Genomic DNA, 21,079 nt, shown 5'->3' with positions numbered 1-21,079 from the left:
AAAATAAATGTATGAACTTAAAGCCCACTGCTCAACAAACACAAAGCAGCATTCCTGCTGCATTTCACTACAACAGTAAATCAAAAGTGCAATAATAAATGATTTTGTTAAATGTATAAACTTTTATCCTGCTACTAAACAAAACATTATAACACTGAAATGCATGTTATGGATATGAAGCACTCAGGAATGTTTTGTTTAGTAGCAGGATACAAGTTTATACATTTAACAAAATCATTTATTATTGCACTTTTGATTTACTGTTGTAGTGAAATGCAGCAGGAATGCTGCTTTGTGTTTGTGTTATTAGTGTTATCTGAACACTACAAAAGTAAACAAGTAAAGTGCAAGTAAAGTAAAGTGCAATACTACATGCCTCCCATTGACCCTTTATCAAACTGGCATGACATTCACCCTCGCCCCACAGTGGGTCAATAATGGTTATAATAATAATAATAATAATGGTCCCCTCTCTACACCTCTCCATCATCCCCCCCTCTCTACACCTCTTCATCATCTCTCCCCCCCCTCTCTACACCTCTTCATCATCTCCTTCCCCCCCTCTACACCTCTTCATCATCTCCTCCCCCCCCCCTGTCTTTAATGAGACACTTGTGGTCTCTCCATTTGGCGCACAATAGCAGGAATGTCAACTTCAATGTTTGTGCATGCAATCTGTATCAGATGAAATGATGTTTCATCCGACAGCCTGTTTCTCTCCTTTGACTTGATGTGCTTCATGTTTGAGAAATTGCTCTCACGTATGTATGTGCTCCCAAACATACTGGCCATAGAGAGGGCAAAGTCCCTGAGGAGTGGGAAGCGGGGCTCAGGTAGCAGTTTCCAAAACGAAATTCCCCTCTCATTTCTCTTTGCTTGAAAAAAAGGATCTGACTGTAGCTCGCACAGTTCAAGCTGCAACGGTGGGGGCTGCTCTGACACCGTAGCGGTGAGGGGGCCGGCAAACAGCGCTATCCGTGACTGCATGCCGTTGAAATCTTCAAACCGATCATTGAATTGCATTTGCAGTGTTTCAATGTCGCTCCTGTACTTTCCGACGGCTCAGCCATCGGATTTCTGTGTGTAGCTGCAAGTCGCCATAATCAGTGTCCATCTCTTCCAAAAAGGAGACAAACTTTCTATGGTTTAGTGACCTGTTGCCTCCACGAATTAGATTGGTAACCTTGGTAACCAAATCCATAACATGGCTGTATTCAAGCTTCTTGGCACAGAGAGCCTCCTATATCAGATAAAAAAAAAAGAAAAACTATTTAACGACTCTCGCATATAATTTGACTACACTCGACTCGCATTGGTCATTATAGTGATGCACAATAGATGGAAATTATGTTAGCGAACTTACCTGATGTATAATGCAGTGCAGCATTGGACACTCAACGCCACTCTGCCTTAGAAGCCCGGCGAATCCATCGGTAACAACAGCCGACAGTTTATCAAAACCCCCATATTGCTGCACGGCACTTTCAACAGCGTTGAATATGTGCACACTAGGGCTGACCCCTATTAGTCAAATAGTCGACTAATCGATCGAAAGGAGTCATAGTTGACTGCCAACTCTTCTTAGTCGAATACAATACAAAAAAATAAAAAAATAAAGGGCCGCCAGTTGCCCCTCCCTGATCTAGACAACATATAGACAACAATCACATCTCAGTTTTATTTGACTCGACTTTAACACACACACACACAGAACGTAACTTATTAACTATTAATCATGTCCCCAAGAGAAAAACGTTGTTACCATCTGCAATAAAAATATATATACATTTACCATAATTTACCATTTATATACATCTGTTTTATCTAATAAGATGGCGTTAACGTGTTCACCTCATTCCAATAATTTCCCTTGCAGTAAAATGGGAATTTCAAGCAAAAATCTATACTTGGTGCTGGTGTATCGATAACGTGTCGCACAAGGAAGTATGATGATATATCGCTAAATCTATTTTTGTCCCACCCCTAGTATGCTGTATGTAGTATGTCACACCACTTGCACTCCACATACTGAACAGTCGGCTCCAACAGAATGTAGATGTAAAGAAAAGGTCACTTGCTACTAATCCCCATCACTTCCCATCGTTCCATCAAACCGCTCCCTCTCCCTCGACACAGACCGGAGAACAGCAGCTCCTACTGGGCTCCTTCCACCATGTTGGTTGAATTACACGCCACTATCTGCTCCGATCGGGAAATGATTAAACACGGCGAGTCCCCATGATCGTCCCCGTCTGAACTCTACTGAAATTGTATCAATTGTCGTTCCTTTTACAGCTTAATAGTCTTTGAGTGCGCACACACACACGCACACATGCACACACACACCCACCCCCCCCCCCCCCCCCCCCAGGCTTTGACACACTCACACACAGCTACCCTCAGGCTTTGGGACGAGCGCATGTTTGAGGAGAGAGTCAAGCTCCCACTGCAGCAGAATATACTTCAGTGCAACTCCGTAGTTTCTGCATAGAAGAGAAAACAAGCCCGATGAGAAGAAGGGAGACGGGAGATGAAAGGGAGACGGGAGAAGACGGCCAGATGCCACTCAGCGCTGAACAAGTACCCGTCTTCCACCTTTATTCTGTGATTTTAAACCACTCTAATGAAAGCCGACACGCTGAGTGAATGACAGCAGGTACCGTGTCCAGTTTGAGGTTGCTGGCAGATGAGAGCAGGAGGAGTTGATTTGCAGATTTCTCTCGGTGCGTTGTTGGGGTCTCTCTCGCCTGCTAAATTGCCACGGGAAGGCCAGTCTCGGCGGGCGCCCAGCCAAGCCTTTGAGGCAAAGGCTGCAGTTTTTACTGGAGCCTGACGGCCTGTCAAGAACCTGCAACTCGCTCGCCCCTATCTTTTTCTTAGGGATTTTGGGGAGCGGTGGGATCCTTCGACCAAAACGAGCACTTTTAGACATATGGATGGATAGATGGATGAATTAAAAGATGGATGAGCATATGGATGAATGGATTAAAAGATGGATGGGTATATGGATGGATGGATTAAAAGATGGATGGGCATATGGATGGATGGATTAAAAGATGGATGGGTATATGGATGGATGGATTAAAAGATGGATGGGTATATGGATGGATGGATTTAAAGATGGATGGGTATATGGATGGATGAATGGATGGATTAAAAGATGGATGGATGAATGGATGGATTAAAAGATGGATGGGTATATGGATGGATGAATGGATGGATTAAAAGATGGATGGGTATATGGATGGATGGATGGATTAAAAGATGGATGGGTAGGACCTGTGGTTTGCAACAGCTGAGAAGGTCAGGACCGCCGTGTGCGGCTGAGCGGGGTTGAGGTGCTTGTTCGGGGGAGTCCGGCGGTCTCGTGGGAGGGGGAGGAGGAAATGTCTCGTCTGTCTTGTCTTTTGTCTTGTCCTTCTTAACTTTAACTGGGGGAATTTTATTGGGGGGGAGCTATTTTGCTATTTTGCTATTTCTTCACTGTTTGAGCACTTTTGCACGGTTCCTGTGAGTCTATGGAACACTCTGTAGGTTTTTGTTTTTCGAAAAGGTTCATTGTTTTGTATTTCTGGTCGGGTACTCAGGGGCAGCGTTTTTCTACCTCAGGATCTTAAGCCGTTTTGAGGCTGGGCTCCAACCACTGTGTGGCCTGGTGACAATTGCCACATTGTTATGCAGCTGGAAATCTCTGACATCACTGATGTTACAAAGGATCAGATTAAACCGAATATATATATTTATTTATTGATATATATTGCATAGTATTTGTATATCGTTTGATATCCCTTGTATATTCCTTGTACATATACACGGAATGTCCCTTTTACAGCTTAATAGTCTTTGAGTGCGCACACACACACGCACACATGCACACACACACCCACCCCCCCCCCCCCCCCAGGCTTTGACACACTCACACACAGCTACCCTCAGGCTTTGGGACGAGCGCATGTTTGAGGAGAGAGTCAAGCTCCCACTGCAGCAGAATATACTTCAGTGCAACTCCGTAGTTTCTGCATAGAAGAGAAAACAAGCCCGATGAGAAGAAGGGAGACGGGAGATGAAAGGGAGACGGGAGAAGACGGCCAGATGCCACTCAGCGCTGAACAAGTACCCGTCTTCCACCTTTATTCTGTGATTTTAAACCACTCTAATGAAAGCCGACACGCTGAGTGAATGACAGCAGGTACCGTGTCCAGTTTGAGGTTGCTGGCAGATGAGAGCAGGAGGAGTTGATTTGCAGATTTCTCTCGGTGCGTTGTTGGGGTCTCTCTCGCCTGCTAAATTGCCACGGGAAGGCCAGTCTCGGCGGGCGCCCAGCCAAGCCTTTGAGGCAAAGGCTGCAGTTTTTACTGGAGCCTGACGGCCTGTCAAGAACCTGCAACTCGCTCGCCCCTATCTTTTTCTTAGGGATTTTGGGGAGCGGTGGGATCCTTCGACCAAAACTAGCACTTTTAGACATATGGATGGATAGATGGATGAATTAAAAGATGGATGAGCATATGGATGAATGGATTAAAAGATGGATGGGTATATGGATGGATGGATTAAAAGATGGATGGGCATATGGATGGATGGATTAAAAGATGGATGGGTATATGGATGGATGGATTAAAAGATGGATGGGTATATGGATGGATGGATTTAAAGATGGATGGGTATATGGATGGATGAATGGATGGATTAAAAGATGGATGGATGAATGGATGGATTAAAAGATGGATGGGTATATGGATGGATGAATGGATGGATTAAAAGATGGATGGGTATATGGATGGATGGATGGATTAAAAGATGGATGGGTAGGACCTGTGGTTTGCAACAGCTGAGAAGGTCAGGACCGCCGTGTGCGGCTGAGCGGGGTTGAGGTGCTTGTTCGGGGGAGTCCGGCGGTCTCGTGGGAGGGGGAGGAGGAAATGTCTCGTCTGTCTTGTCTTTTGTCTTGTCCTTCTTAACTTTAACTGGGGGAATTTTATTGGGGGGGAGCTATTTTGCTATTTTGCTATTTCTTCACTGTTTGAGCACTTTTGCACGGTTCCTGTGAGTCTATGGAACACTCTGTAGGTTTTTGTTTTTCGAAAAGGTTCATTGTTTTGTATTTCTGGTCGGGTACTCAGGGGCAGCGTTTTTCTACCTCAGGATCTTAAGCCGTTTTGAGGCTGGGCTCCAACCACTGTGTGGCCTGGTGACAATTGCCACATTGTTATGCAGCTGGAAATCTCTGACATCACTGATGTTACAAAGGATCAGATTAAACCGAATATATATATTTATTTATTGATATATATTGCATAGTATTTGTATATCGTTTGATATCCCTTGTATATTCCTTGTACATATACACGGAATGTCCCTTTAGCCCAGACCATAATATTTCATTATCCTGTTGGACAGCGGTCCACAGGCGCCAGAGCCATGCCTCCGGAGTCAGGTTCAAAGTCACCGTCAAGACATGTCTGAACATGCCCTGCCTTGCCCAGGGCTACGAAACAGAAATGAGGCTGGCACTAGTTTGTTCACCGTGCATATAAATATGGCGCAGGTGAATACAGAAGCACTTAGTCAGAAGTCAAGAGTTACCCAATAAGTTGAAGCCTCACCCACGATACAACGTGCGGTGAAGTATGGCCTGTTTGGCCCCAGAATAGAGCATTGAGACCGCGTGCGAATTAATAACTGAATTGTCAGAGTTTGGCGCTATACCGTCGAGTGCGACATATTTCTATTAAGTCAGTAATGGTCTATTTGTGTATAGTGTATCGTGCGGCTAAGGTTCTACAGTGACCAGCATCACCAACGCTTCCTCGTATTCGCTAGAGTTCTTATCCAGGCTGGGCTGCTTTCATGGCGCTTTCACCCGAGGAGACCTAGACGAGAACCGTGTGGACATGTACACTGGATTAATCTACCCGACGACTACATAGCCCTTTGCGGCTGGATTATATTTGCTTTGGTCCTGTGATTTATGGAGCGGAGAATCGCCGACGCTTACACGTGTTGGATTTACCCCGCGAGGAGCCAAGTCGAGTCGGCGCCTCAGAGAGCCTGAGGCCGGCTAGCTTTCTTCACTGTGGAGCTACAGTCTACGGAGAACAGCTGTATTCGTCTGTGGATCAAGAGGCTATTGCACCGTCTCCTGTACTTGGAGTCTCCTTAGTCATCGTTGACCAGACTCTCTACTACCGACAGATCCTCTACCCCTGCTGGCTTACAACCAGGGGGACCCTTCCAGTATCTCCCGCTATATATTACTAGTGTACCATAGATATAATTCCCTAAGATTCAGGTTGTATAATTACCTCCTGTGTAACCAGAGAATGGACATTCATTGTTGATTTGCCTACGCACATTCCTTTGCCTTACAAGTGCATTCAAAGTATAATAGAGAAGTATTATGTACCTTTTGCTGCAATAAATACTTAAAGACAACTTTGTGTAGAACCGGTTCATTGTGGGAAGTGTTCATTATATTTAGATATCATGTACTGTATGGCCAGTAATTAAAGTACATAAAGCGGTAGTGGTTTAATGATACCATACTTATCAATACAGTCAGGGAATTGTACCCCTCAGTTACAATTGGTCCTTCGAGCCGGAGGGTAACTAGTGTAATATTAATATAGTGGTATTAATATTGACATGGCCTATGATGAACACTCCACAAAACGGTTCTCCTAAAGTAGATCGCCCGCAGCGTAGACGGCAGACACCTCAGTACTTAGAGGATTACGTTGCCAATATACTACCTAGCTTTCTACAGACGGTAAACGCGGAAAAAGTAGATAGTAAAATTATGTCCGACCCTATCAACCAGGCTACCCCGCCAATAGAGACCCTAGTGGGTTCTAACGTAACTGACCAAGCTCACGGTAGGGACCAGGAGGGACCCGACATGACTTTACCCCCCGCCAAGACCGAAGAAGTAGTCCCCGGAGAGCTCCAGGATAAAGACAGCCCTCCAGGGATGGAACTCTACCCACTACAAGAAGAGGAGAGCACCCCGGAGATGGATCTCCAGGACTCGCCACAGGAGAACAGATCTCCAACGAGTACTGCCAGGAGCGGATCACCTCAACCAGCGTCTTCCCCCAGCGAGGCGGACAAGATGCTGGCACAGGCATTCCTCGCCAGCCTAGCAGCCTCAACAGAGCGCGATCGACTCCAAGCACAGACGCTTAGTGAGCGCGAACATTCTTCCATGGAAAGAGAACGCCTTCAAGCGCAGCAACGGAGCGACGAAGATCGTATACGTCTAGAGATTAGACGCCTTCAGACGGAAGAGAATATGGTAAGGGACCGGGCCGAAGCCCAGCGCGCCGCCGCCGAAGCCCAGCGCGCCGCTGCCGGTGCCCAAAGAGAAGCAGAGCGCGACCTCGCTCTCACCAAACGCGAAGCCGAGCGCGACCGATTACAAGCGCGGATAATGGAGCAGCTGATCACCAGGGCAACACCCCCTCCCTCCGCACGGGGTTCCAGGGCCTCGTCAGGACAAGGGTCAAGGGCACCCTCCCCTACCCGATCAAGCGACCCTGAGCCCGACCACCAGAGAGAGCCTATACCCCCCTCCGAACCCCTTCCCCGACCGGTCCAAGTGAGACCCAGCTACAAGGAAGAAACGGTCTACACCGCGGAGAGGCTAAATAGACGACTACAGGATCTAGAGGACCTGCCAGAGGAAGAAGAAGAGGGAGAGGAGGAGAGTCAAGCCCGACAGCAGCACAGTACTCCACAGGACCAGGAGGTCCAGTACAGCCCAGGCTCTACCCCCGCGGCTCTGCGCTACAGACCCCCGACTCAATTCACGGGTGAGCTTGACGCACGACCAGCCCCGAGGAATAGCACCTGGATACGCGGGCCATGGTACCCAGCAGGTACCAGCCCACCAAGAGGCGTAAGAGGAGACTCGCCTAGGAGGCCTCTCTTCCAACGCTCACCGATGTGCCAGCCATCCATGGCATCATACATTGGCACACCGACGTTTCCGGACTTCACCCACGAGAACAGAGCACAGTACACGGAGCTACGAAGGTGCTTAGAGACAATGATGTCCGATGTAGCTGAAGGAACCGTACAAGTATGCTATCCTACTGAAGCACCTCAAGGTGCCCCGAGCGCACAATATAGCGCTGGCCTATGCCACCTCTACTACCCCATACACAGCGGCTCTAGCAGCACTCGACCAAAGATATGGACGCATATGGGACTACGTAATACAAGAGATAAGGCATATTGACCGCCTACCCCCAGCCACAGACAATCGCTCACTAGATGACCTGTCTATCAAGGTACAATCCCTGGTAGGGATGCTGGGGGCGCAAAGAGAAAAGGGTATGCACGAACTGTACGCAAACTCTAATGTCGAGAGGATTTTAGAGAAGCTTCCGCCCGCCCGACAAGAGCGCTTCAGGCGGCAAAGAGACCATCGTGATCCTAACGGTCCCGAGCCATCCCTCCTAGACCTAGCCGACTTCCTGGCGAGAGAAGTCAACAGCCTACGGTTGGATACGTTCATGCGGAGCACCCCAAGCTCCAGAGAGGGACCTAGGAGAGCAAACGATGGCCGAAGATTGGTGACCGTCATGCACCAATCAGAATCAGTACCGAGCAGCAAGAACCACAGTACCCCCTCGATGAAAGAGAAGTGGAAGATGGTGTGCCCGTACTGCGAAAAGGAACACTGGTTGTCACAATGTGACACGTTCAAGAAGATGACCGCCGACGAGGTGAGTCAATGGATAAAGTCCAACCGACGCTGTTACCGATGTGCGCGCAGTCACATGGCAGCCGATTGCCGCTTAAAGAAGAGGTGTAATCGGTGTGACGGAGCCCACCTAGATGTCCTACACGACAGTAACAGAAGAAAGCCTGCACCCTCAAGCAGCACAAAGGCAAGTGTTATGTACATTGACCCCGCCAGCAGCGGGGGCGCCCGGGTGCTCTTAAAGGTGGTCCGCGTAACACTGAGTTACCAAGATAAGGTCATGGACACTTACGCCGTCCTTGACGACGGGTCAGAGAAGACCCTTCTCCTCGCGTCCGCTGCGGCCCAGCTGGGGCTGCGGGGGAGCGAAAACCAGATGACGATTCGGACAATAAGAAGAGATCTAAAGACGATAAAGGGCGAGAATGTCTCCTTCACTATCGCAGCAAGCGGGCAGCCAGAGAGACGGTATAGGATTACTAACGCTTTCACCAGCCAAGAAATAGGCCTGTCGCAGTACACCTACCCCATCGCCAAGCTGATGGATAAATATGTGCACCTGCGTCAACTACCTATACCGCTCATAGACGGTGCCACCCCGACCCTGCTGATAGGCTCCGACCATGCAGACCTCATCGTCCCGATAGACCGGGTATACACAGGGCCCAGAGGCTGTCCTGCAGCAGTCGAGACCCGCCTAGGATGGACATTACAAGGCCCCCTCGCTAAGTCTCTTAACCGAACAGCAGCCACTAACTGCCTCCACTCCAGAGTGACAGAAGAAGACACCACCCTCCTACAGCATGTCGAGAGGCTATGGACACTAGAGACAATGCCCTTTAAGAACGAAAAGAAAGCCATTCGTTCCAAGGAAGACATTTACGCTATAGCCCTCCTCGAGCAAGGGACAAAGAGAGTCAAAGTCAACGGAGTGATGAGATACGCAACTCCACTCCTGAGGCGAGAGGGTATGCCTACCTTCCACGCCCCAAAAGAAGCGACGGAGCGGTATCTATTGAACACAGAGCGGCGCCTAGCCAGAGACCCCGCTCAAGAGACTGTGTACCGCGCTGAGATTAACAAGCAAATCACAGCGGGACACATAAAGAAAACTGACTGGCGACGTCGTGCGCTGCTCCGCGCCTCCCTGATCAAAGGCGGCTTTGATCTCCGGCAGCGGGCCAGCAGCGACCCCCCAGTATTGCGCAGCCTCTCCCCAGAGGACAAGCCCCTGCTGCGGTTCCTATGGAGAGAGAGGATCGGGGATGAGCAACCAGCCATCTATCAATGGGAAGTCCTCCCTTTCGGAACCACATGCAGCCCATGCTGTGCTACGTTTGCACTGCAAAAACACGTCGCAGAGGACCCAGCAGCTGATGAAGAGGTCCGACAAAGTGTAGGAAATAGTTTCTACGTGGACAACTGTCTGCAAAGCGTCTCGACGCCAGAAGAAGCCGAGGCCCTTCTACTCAAGCTCCGCGCCTCCCTGATCAAAGGCGGCTTTGATCTCAGGCAGTGGGCCAGCAGCGACCCGCAAGTATTGCGCAGCCTCTCCCCCGAGGACAAGGCAGCAAGGAGCGAGACCTGGATGGCGACCATCCCAGGAGAAGCCCAAGAAATGACATTAGGACTAGTCTGGCGCTTCAAAACAGACTCGCTCCATTATAAACACACACCCCTGACCAAGGAGCAGGGAAGGTCGACTGCACTACCGACCACCAGACGGAGTGTATACAGCACACTCGCCAGACAATATGACCCGTTGGGATGTATTCTACCTTACACCACCAGGGCAAAGATGATTGTAAGAGCGTTATGGGACAAGGACCAGGGCTGGGACGACCCCATACCCGAACACCTTGCATCCACATGGAGAGAGTGGGAGACGGAACTCAGCTCACTCCCAGGTGTTAACATACGCCGCAGCTACTTCCCACCCACAGTGAGGCCGGAGACGTGCCAGATGGACCTGCACGTCTTCAGCGACGCCTCCGAAGTAGCCTACGGTTCGGTGGCCTACTTGCGTGCCCGAGAGGAGGGAGGAGAAATACATACTGCTTTCATCCTGGCTCGCTCAAGAATAGCCCCACGAAAGCAACAATCTATCCCGCGTCTAGAGCTCTGCGCAGCCCTAGCAGGAGCGCAACTCGCCACGTTAATCCAACGTGAACTCACCATTCCGGTGCAAAGAACAATCTTGTGGTCAGACTCCACGACAGTACTCACATGGATCCGGTCTGATTCGTGCAGATACAAGGTCTTCGTGGGAGTCAGAGTCACAGAGATTCAAGATTTAACAGAAGTAGCCCCCGAGAGCGACGCCCATGGTCTCATCAGAGTGGGTGGTCGTCTGCGGAGAGCTCCAGACTTACCGGATGACGTCAAGTACCCGATAGTCTTAAACAGCCGACACAAGGTCACAGAGCTGATCATAAAGAAATACGACGAGGATGTGCATCACGCCGGGGCAGAGAGAGTCTTCGCGGAGATCAGACGTCGTTATTGGATACTGCAAGGGAGAGAAGCAGTGCGGCGCTTCCAGCGAACCTGTCTAGACTGTCGTAAGTGGCGAGCGCAGCCCAGTATACCCCGGATGGCTGACCTACCTCCCTGTCGCCTCCGACTCGGCGACAAGCCTTTTCACTCCACCGGTATGGACTGTTTCGGCCCGCTGTATATAAAGAAAGGAAGAGGTACCGAGAAGCGGTGGGGTATTGTATTCAAATGCATGACCACCCGAGCGATGCATATAGAACTCCTTCCAACCATGAGCACAGACTCATTCCTTATGGCCTTCCGAAGATTCACATCGCGGAAAGGCAAACCGTCTATATTATTGTCTGATCACGGGACAAACTTCAAAGGCGGAGAAAGAGAGCTGAGAGAGAGCTTCCAAGCTATGGGCCCAGAACTTAAGACCCACCTCGCTCCATCCCAGATTGACTTCCAGTTTAATCCCCCGAACACACCTCACTTCGGTGGAACTTGGGAACGAGAAGTACGTTCAATAAAGACAGCCCTGTACGCCGTGCTTGGGGCCCAGACCGTGGCGGAAGAAGTCCTAATGACAGTCCTCACGGAGATCGAGGGAGTATTGAACTCAAAGCCCCTCGGTTACGTCTCAAGTGATGTAGCAGATGTCGACCCAGTCACCCCCAACACACTCTTGATGGGGCGGCTGGACCCCGCGCTACCACAGACAATGTACAGGCCTGAAGAAGCAAACGGCCGAAGAATGTGGAGGTACAGTCAAGTATTGGCTGACAAGTTTTGGAACAGCTTCCTACTCCACTATCTACCGTCTCTACAGACCCGCCAGAAATGGGTGAAAGAGAGAGACAATTTGACAGAAGGAACAGTCGTCATGATTATCGACCAGTCACTACCCCGAGCTATGTGGCCGGCTGGCCGCGTAAGCAAAGTGATCACCGGTGCCGACGGAAAGGTCCGAGCAGCCGAAGTGCTCGTCCAAGGGCGGATCTACACCCGACCCGTGGCGAGGCTAATAGAACTGCCAAGGCTCCCCGATACTATCGATGACGACCATGACCCCATGACTTTGTGAACTGACCGACCCCTCACAACAGACATTGAGTAGTGGACAGTGCGGTTAATCTGTCTCTGCTTAGCTAATTAGGTGGGACTAATTAGGGGGCGGCTGTTACAAAGGATCAGATTAAACCGAATATATATATTTATTTATTGATATATATTGCATAGTATTTGTATATCGTTTGATATCCCTTGTATATTCCTTGTACATATACACGGAATGTCCCTTTAGCCCAGACCATAATATTTCATTCTCCTGTTGGACAGCGGTCCACAGGCGCCAGAGCCATGCCTCCGGAGTCAGGTTCAAAGTCACCGTCAAGACATGTCTGAACATGCCCGGCCTTGCCCAGGGCTACGAGACAGAAATGAGGCTGGCACTAGTTTGTTCACCGTGCATATAAATATGGCGCAGGTGAATACAGAAGCACTTAGTCAGAAGTCAAGAGTTACCCAATAAGTTGAAGCCTCACCCACGATACAACGTGCGGTGAAGTATGGCCTGTTTGGCCCCAGAATAGAGCATTGAGACCGCGTGCGAATTAATAACTGAATTGTCAGAGTTTGGCGCTATACCGTCGAGTGCGACATATTTCTATTAAGTCAGTAATGGTCTATTTGTGTATAGTGTATCGTGCGGCTAAGGTTCTACAGTGACCAGCATCACCAACGCTTCCTCGTATTCGCTAGAGTTCTTATCCAGGCTGGGCTGCTTTCATGGCGCTTTCACGCGAGGAGACCTAGACGAGAACCGTGTGGACATGTACACTGGATTAATCTACCCGACGACTACATAGCCCTTTGCGGCTGGATTATATTTGCTTTGGTCCTGTGATTTATGGAGCGGAGAATCGCCGACGCTTACACGTGTTGGATTTACCCCGCGAGGAGCCAAGTCGAGTCGGCGCCTCAGAGAGCCTGAGGCCGGCTAGCTTTCTTCACTGTGGAGCTACAGTCTACGGAGAACAGCTGTATTCGTCTGTGGATCAAGAGGCTATTGCACCGTCTCCTGTACTTGGAGTCTCCTTAGTCATCGTTGACCAGACTCTCTACTACCGACAGATCCTCTACCCCTGCTGGCTTACAACCAGGGGGACCCTTCCAGTATCTCCCGCTATATATTACTAGTGTACCATAGATATAATTCCCTAAGATTCAGGTTGTATAATTACCTCCTGTGTAACCAGAGAATGGACATTCATTGTTGATTTGCCTACGCACATTCCTTTGCCTTACAAGTGCATTCAAAGTATAATAGAGAAGTATTATGTACCTTTTGCTGCAATAAATACTTAAAGACAACTTTGTGTAGAACCGGTTCATTGTGGGAAGTGTTCATTATATTTAGATATCATGTACTGTATGGCCAGTAATTAAAGTACATAAAGCGGTAGTGGTTTAATGATACCATACTTATCAATACAGTCAGGGAATTGTACCCCTCAGTTACAACTGATATGCACATTTTGAGATGACTCAGTTTGGTGAGGGTGAGGGTTGTGAGGGGAATTGGAAGAGTGCGCCAATATGAGAATTAGAGACATAAGTCTTATTGATATAGAGCCACACGGCCGGGAAACGGTACTGAATACTGGGAAAGGCCAATTGTAAGATAGTACCCCTTTAAAATTAAAATGTTGTACTCTGTTTTTATAAATTGTTATTTCTTTTATTATTATTGTTCTGTTATCTCCCTGTGAAGTTCTGTGTATTGTTATTATGGTTATTGTATTGTGTTGTCTTGTTTTCATGTTAAGTAATAATAAAAAAAAAAATTATCAAAAAAAAAGATGGATGGGTATATGGATGGATGGATTAAAAGATGGATGGGTATATGGATGGATGAATGGATGGATTAAAAGATGGATGGATGAATGGATGGATTAAAAGATGGATGGGTATATGGATGGATGAATGGATGGATTAAAAGATGGATGGGTATATGGATGGATGGATTAAAAGATGGATGGGTATATGGATGGATGAATGGATGGATTAAAAGATGGATGGGTATATGGATGTACGCATGCATGGATGGACAGATAGATTAGAAGATCGGACGGTCATATGGATGGACATGCGGACGAATGGATGGGACACACAGTTGGATAGACGTAGTATGTATGGATAGACAGAAAGACAATACAGATATATATATATATATATATATATATATATATATATATATATATATATATATATATATATATATATATATATATATATATATATATATATATATATATATATATATAAATGATTGGATACAAGAACAGGTGAAGAAGACGTGTTGTGAGGAGACCGACCTTGGCATGGACGGCATACGAGGCCAGCAGGACGGAGGCTTCAGGGGGACAGTAGATGTCCTCGTCCAGGATCTTGTTCTTCACCTGAGGCAGCGGGGAAACAAAGAAAGTCAGTGAAGTTAGAATCCATCACCAAGGACCAGGGGTGGGACTCACCAGAGGCCTCGCGACACGATACTATCACGATACTTGAGTCGCGATACGATAGTATTGAGATACTAAATATATTGCGATATGCTGAGTATTGCGATATTAACATTGCGATATATTGCGATTTATTACCTTTTTTCAACTGCAAAGTAAAACTTTGTCAACATGTTTTATCTAATAAAATAAAGTTCAGTCTGTTCATCTCACTTCAATAATTTTTATTGCAGAACATGGTATTTTCTCAAGCAGACAGATGTAAACACAGTAATCTGTGTTGCATGTACCTGACAAACTGAACTGTTTGTATTACAGTCATATTCCAACTTAACTGAATGCACATGTGTGCGTGTGGACTACTGTACTATTACAGGTATTGAAATTAACAATGCAACTTCCTTATACAAATTTTTTTATATAAAATATCGATACAGCATCGCCACGCAAAAACTATCGCGATACTAATACGTATCGATTTTTTCCCCCACCCCTACCAAGGACCATGTATCTCACGGGGCCAGAGTCCATTTGCTTTAGAAAGTGCAATTAATTTGCTGCTGATGGAGCGTTCAATCTCAATTATGTCTTTAATAGGACAGATATAGCAACCGTTTCGTTGCCCATAAAAGTTCAATATTCAAATTTTTAAGAAACTCCTGCTTCCTGAGTTAATTGGATTGCAAGTGAATTGACCCCCGAAGCCGCTATCCGACCAGCTGACTGACACGTGTCCACCTCTGCCATCGCTTGCTGAAAAAGTCTAAATTAACTTCAGACTTCTATTTCACATAGCTTCATTGTTTGTTGAATCAGAAAAAAGGCTCTCTCTAAAGAATATGCACATGCAATGCCGCTAAAAACTTGGTATCTCATGTACCGTGTCATGTACCGTGTCATGTACCTCGTCATGTACAGCGCCAAGTACCATGGCATGTACCATGTAATGTACCGCATCATGTACCGTGTCATGTACCGCATCATGTACTATGTCATGTACCGCATCATATACTGTGTCATGTACTGCGTCATGTACCATGTCATCTACCGTGTCATGTACTGCGTCATGTACCATGTCATGTGTCATGTACAATGTACCGTGTGATGTATCGTGTCATGTACCATGCCATGTACCATGTCATGTACCACGTCATGTACCATGTAATGTACCGTGTCATGTACCGTGTCATGTATCGTGTCATGTACCATGTCATGTACCGTGTCATGTACCATGTAATGTATCGTGTCATGTACCACATCATGTACCGTGTCCTGTACCGCGCCATGTACCACGGCATGTACCATGTAATGTACCGTGTCATGTACCACATCATGTATCGTGTCATGTACCATGTCATGTACCATGTAATGTACCGTGTCATGTACCACATCATGTATCGTGTCATGTACCATGTCATGTACCATGTAATGTACCGTGTCATGTACCACATCATGTATCGTGTCATGTACCATGTCATGTACCATGTAATGTATCGTGTCATGTAACACATCATGTACCGTGTCCTGTACCACGGCATGTACCGCGTCCAATAGGCTGTTAAAGTGGGGTGTGTGTTCCATTGAGGTTAAGGTTATGGTTAAGGTAGGGGTGGGCTTATAAATAAGATGCTGTCTCTTCCAACATGTCTGCCTGTGACCATCATTTCAATAGAAAATGCCACATTTGTGTGCAGTTGCAGAGTAGGTAAAACACTGGAAAAGCATGATAGCTATCAAGTCAAGTCAAGAGTTTTATTTGTCACGGCATACGAGTATACAATGAAATGCGGGTGGTCTTGCCCGCAACAATGTGCATAATACAATAGTAATAACATATAATAGAATCCAATAGAACGACATTGTGCAATAAAACAAGTAAACAGAGTAGGGCATATCGGTATATGTACATAAGTTATTTACAGAGCATGGTAGGACATGCTAGGTCCTGTGGTAGTGCAATACACTGTTAGCTACGGACGAGGCACTGGGTCTTTCTGTACATGCTATATTATACAATCTCAGATTATACTATACTATTCTTAAAGTGACCTTTCCTTAGTGGCCATAAGTCTGGGCGTGTGCAGCATGAGTGTGTGCTTGCTCATGTTAAAGCAAGCACACTTTCTTTCACCATAGGATCGAGGCCTCTGCCAAGAATCTTCGCAAACTGCATGCTACCATGTCCTCACTCCTCACTCCCCCCCCACCCCCCCCCTCCCTCATCTTTCTCTGCCGAAGACTTTGCGATCTTCTTTGAGGAAAAAGTGGAGAACATCCGCAGCTCGTTCTCCCAACCCGCACCCATTCCAAATGCTGAATCGAGAACCTCATCCTTCACTCTGTCATCTTTCTCTCCCATTACAGAAGCCGAGACCCAGACACTGGTAACGTCGAACCGTCCGACTACATGCCAGCTGGACCAGCTACCCTCCCCACTCCTCCAGACCATAGCACCAGACATCCTCCCATTCCTAACTGCAACCATCAACTCCTCACTCAACTCGGGGGTGGTCCCCACCTCCCTAAAACAAGCCAGAGTCATGCCGCTCATAAAAAAAAAAAAACCTGAACCCTACCGTCATAGGCAACTACCGTCCTGTCTCTCTTCTCTCCTTCCTTTCTAAAACACTTGAACGTGCTGTATCCAACCAACTTACTGCTTATCTCTTACAGAATGACCTCCTAGAGACCCTAATCAGTCAGGCTTCAGGACTGGTCACTCCACAGAGACAGCCCTCATTGCGGTCACAGAGGCACTTCACTTAGCAAAAGCGAAAGGCCTCTCCTCTGTCCTGATCCTCCTAGATCTATCTGCAGCCTTCGACACAGTCAACCACCAGATCCTCCTCGCGGCCCTCGCAGGAATGAGAGTGGCTGGCTCTGCGTTGACATGGCTGTCATCATACCTCAATGACCGCTCCTACCAAGTGTCATGGAGAGGGACCCTGTCGGCCACCCGCCCCCTGCGGACGGGTGTCCCCCAGGGCTCGGTTTTAGGAACCCTTCTCTTCTCCCTCTACACTAAATCACTGGGTAACATTATCACGTCTCATGGCTTCTCCTACCATAGTTATGCCGACGATACTCAACTCTTCCTCTCCTTCCCTCCCTCAGATATCCACGTCTCTGAGCGGATCTCGGCCTGTCTGTCCGACATCTCCGCCTGGATGACGACCAACCACCTCAAACTGAACCTAAGCAAAACAGAATTGCTCCACCTGCCGGCCAAATCCTCCCCCCTGACCGACCTTTCCATCACAGTCGAGAATGCAGCTGTGACCGCGTCCCCGACCGCCAAGAACCTTGGTGTTGTCCTCGACGACCAGTTGAACTTCTCTGCTCACATCGCAGCGACAACCAGAACCTGCCGATTCCTTCTGAGCAACGTCAGAAGGCCACTGCCACTAAGCCTCTTCAACTCATTCAGAACGCAGCGGCCCGCCTGATCTCAAACCTACCGAAGTCGGCCCATGTCACCCCACTTCTTAGGAACCTGCACTGGCTCCCCATTGCTGCACGAATCCGCTTCAAGGTCCTCGACCTAGCATACCGTGCGGCAAAGGGAACCGCTCCCGCCTACCTCCGGTCAATGGTCTCTAACTACACACCCTCAAGACCCCTACGCTCATATACATAAATATATATTATATCATATATCATATATTTTTCAACACATAGCAACCATTGTCTCTACCAAAATGGAGGTAGCAAAGTGAATCTATGAGATTGATGGATGACCTGACATGACTTATCATCTGAATATTTTAGAAGCAAGATTTCTATCAGAGAACTAAGCTTTCGAAAAGGCAGAATCTTTATTTGAGCTTTAATCACTTTGACTTATATAGTGAAGCGATCATATGTTAACACTTTCCCGGCCACTTGGATGCGTCTAATATCACTCTAGACGGCCAGCATTTCATAATAGACTTGCACAGTCCGTGGGGCTGTTTGTAGAGCTAAATCTATACTTTATAGTATTGCTATCTGTCCATTCTCATTGTCAATTGAGACCATAAACCGTCCCTTCAAAATGGCTTAAAGAAAAAGAAATTTCATCAATACGTTCTCATTTTATAGCGTCTTGAATATAAGCGTTATAAGGGATTTGGTCTAGTATATTTCCTGGAAGGCTAGATAAAGGGCTAATAGCTACTAACGTTATATCCAATGGCATTTCGGTTATACAGAAGCTACAGTTAAAACTCAAAGTGCATATGATCCGTACGATCCTCAACCACGAATGCATGAAAGGGGGGGGGACGTCGTTTCTGATTATTGATTACCAATAACCGTGTTCGCCTCAGTAGCCACATACGCTGATCGGCTGGTTGAGTATCATAACAAGCCCTGATCAGCATGTAATTTACGTGAAAAAGATCTTACCATGAGCCGGTCGGATCCCCCAGACCATTTCCCAGTTATCGATCGCCATCTGGTAGATCGATATGTCCATTGGCTGATGATAAATTCCTTTACTGCACACTGAAATCCGCGATCCAAAACGTATTCCAAGCTACAGGCTGCACATCCAGAATCCAGCTAACTGGAAACTCCATTAAAAGTCAAAAAAAAGAATGCACCGTTCAGCCACATGGCACACTGCATTATCGCGACAGCGCCCCTAAGAGGATCTGGCCGGTAATGCACTTTTTCGAATTCAAAGAGTAGGGTACATCTGCAGTGCCGCTCGGCGACCTTGAATAGGTTATTAAAATGGAATAAAAGCCGGTTGAGGTCGGTCCTCAACCGGTGGATTCGAAACACGGATATATACGTTGTTGGGCGGGAATGTGTTAAAGGGGACATGCATTATAAATGGATTTTTTCTGTGTTTAGCATGGTTTTATAGTAATAGGGGTTAGTATCAATGGGTCTGTGTCTCTAATTACCATATTGACTCATCAGTCTAGTCTCGAGTTCACGAGATCTTCCCTCACTCAACTAAGCTGTTCTGATTTGACGGTATTGCTGATGTGAATAGGGTACTGATTTGCATAACTAACGCCCCCTCTATGGTTGACAGCGACAGCAGAGCGAATGGAAATATCTTCACTTCCTCAAACAGAGCGAGGCAGAGAGCGCATAGTGTAACCCGACACTTCCTCAAACGGGTTTTGACTGCGAGCAGGGAGCGGACAAGCGAGAGAGAGGGAGATAGAGAGGGAGAGAGATGGAGAGAGAGAGAGAGGGACCAGTCTTCTCTCACACACACGCAACGTTTACACAGTGCTCTGTGTGACTGTGTGTCCCTCTCTCTCTCCCTCTCTAACTCTCTCTCTCCCTTGCAGTCGAGCACCAGCATATCACTGTAATATCTTTGCGCATGCTCCCACGCACACGCCCATATTCCGATCCGTACAATAATAATCACAGGGGTATATATTGTCATTTGAAACAAGTTACCAATGCATTGTCCAGGGCTCCAGACTAACTTTTTTCACCACCGTCCCAGAACCGTCCCGAAATACAATTTTAACCGTCCCAAAATGAATGTAACCGTCCCAAAAATCAAATGTTGTTTCTTTACTTTGGTTTTGTCGTCTATAGTTGTTATTGCCATAAGAAACACCATTCAGAGAAGGGGAGAATAAATTGATTTAGTCAAAAGGCTCCCAAGTGGAAAGATTTCACAAGAATAATTATGATTACAAATAAATATATATATATATATATATATATATATATATATATATATATATATATATATATATATATATATATATATATATATATATATATATATATATATAGTGTTTAACAAGGTGCTAATATAGGGATATTTGGTCACGGTGCACGGTTCAACCAATTGGAGCCATGTTGATTATTCCTTCCATAGGAAAATATATTTGTATTTTATTTTGTTTTAGTTTTTTTTGTTATTACAAATGTGTGTGTTTATGGTTGAAAATGTTAGAGATAAATAAAGATCAAATCAAATCTAACTGAATAAGTTATCCCTCTTCTAACAAGAAAGAAAAACGTCGTTTAGCTTTAAACTATATAATGTCATTGCGTCCAGAGATTCCACCTTTGATAACTAAAGTAATGACACTTGACTAGTAATGAAACATGTCCCTTAGATCGTGCTGTCCTCCTGGTCGAACTGCTGCTAAATTCCAGATGGCCCTCCTCACTGAATATGGATTCATTGTGTAGCTGAAGTGAAGTTTGCCTATAGCCTGTCGTCTATTTCTCCGCGTTCGTTTCGATAAATGTAACGTTATGCCAATTAACTTGCAATGGTAGTAACATTACGTGTTAGTATAGAATCGAATAGAAATCCTAAAGGCTTTAATAATCCCGAGGGAAATTCGGCACTACAGAGCAGACTATGTATCGCTCACATTGAACAACAATAAACATTTAGGTC

General features: G+C 46.7%; 1 protein-coding gene across 2 annotated transcripts in view; it reads right to left on the bottom strand.

The window, feature by feature from the left end:
• Positions 1 to 21,079, bottom strand: part of nf2a (NF2, moesin-ezrin-radixin like (MERLIN) tumor suppressor a) — a 137,464-nt gene that overhangs the window by 98,595 nt on the left and 17,790 nt on the right. For both annotated transcript variants that reach the window (XM_084307887.1, XM_084307888.1), the window contains exon 4: positions 14,563 to 14,646. In XM_084307887.1, coding sequence (XP_084164013.1) covers positions 14,563 to 14,646 — 84 coding nt within the window. The remainder of the gene's footprint in view (positions 1 to 14,562; positions 14,647 to 21,079) is intronic.

Source organism: Notolepis coatsorum (genome assembly GCF_963971535.1).
Source record: "Notolepis coatsorum genome assembly, chromosome: 2".
Classification (NCBI taxonomy): Eukaryota; Metazoa; Chordata; class Actinopteri; order Aulopiformes; family Paralepididae; genus Notolepis; species Notolepis coatsorum.
This window is presented reverse-complemented; position numbering and strand designations above follow the sequence as displayed.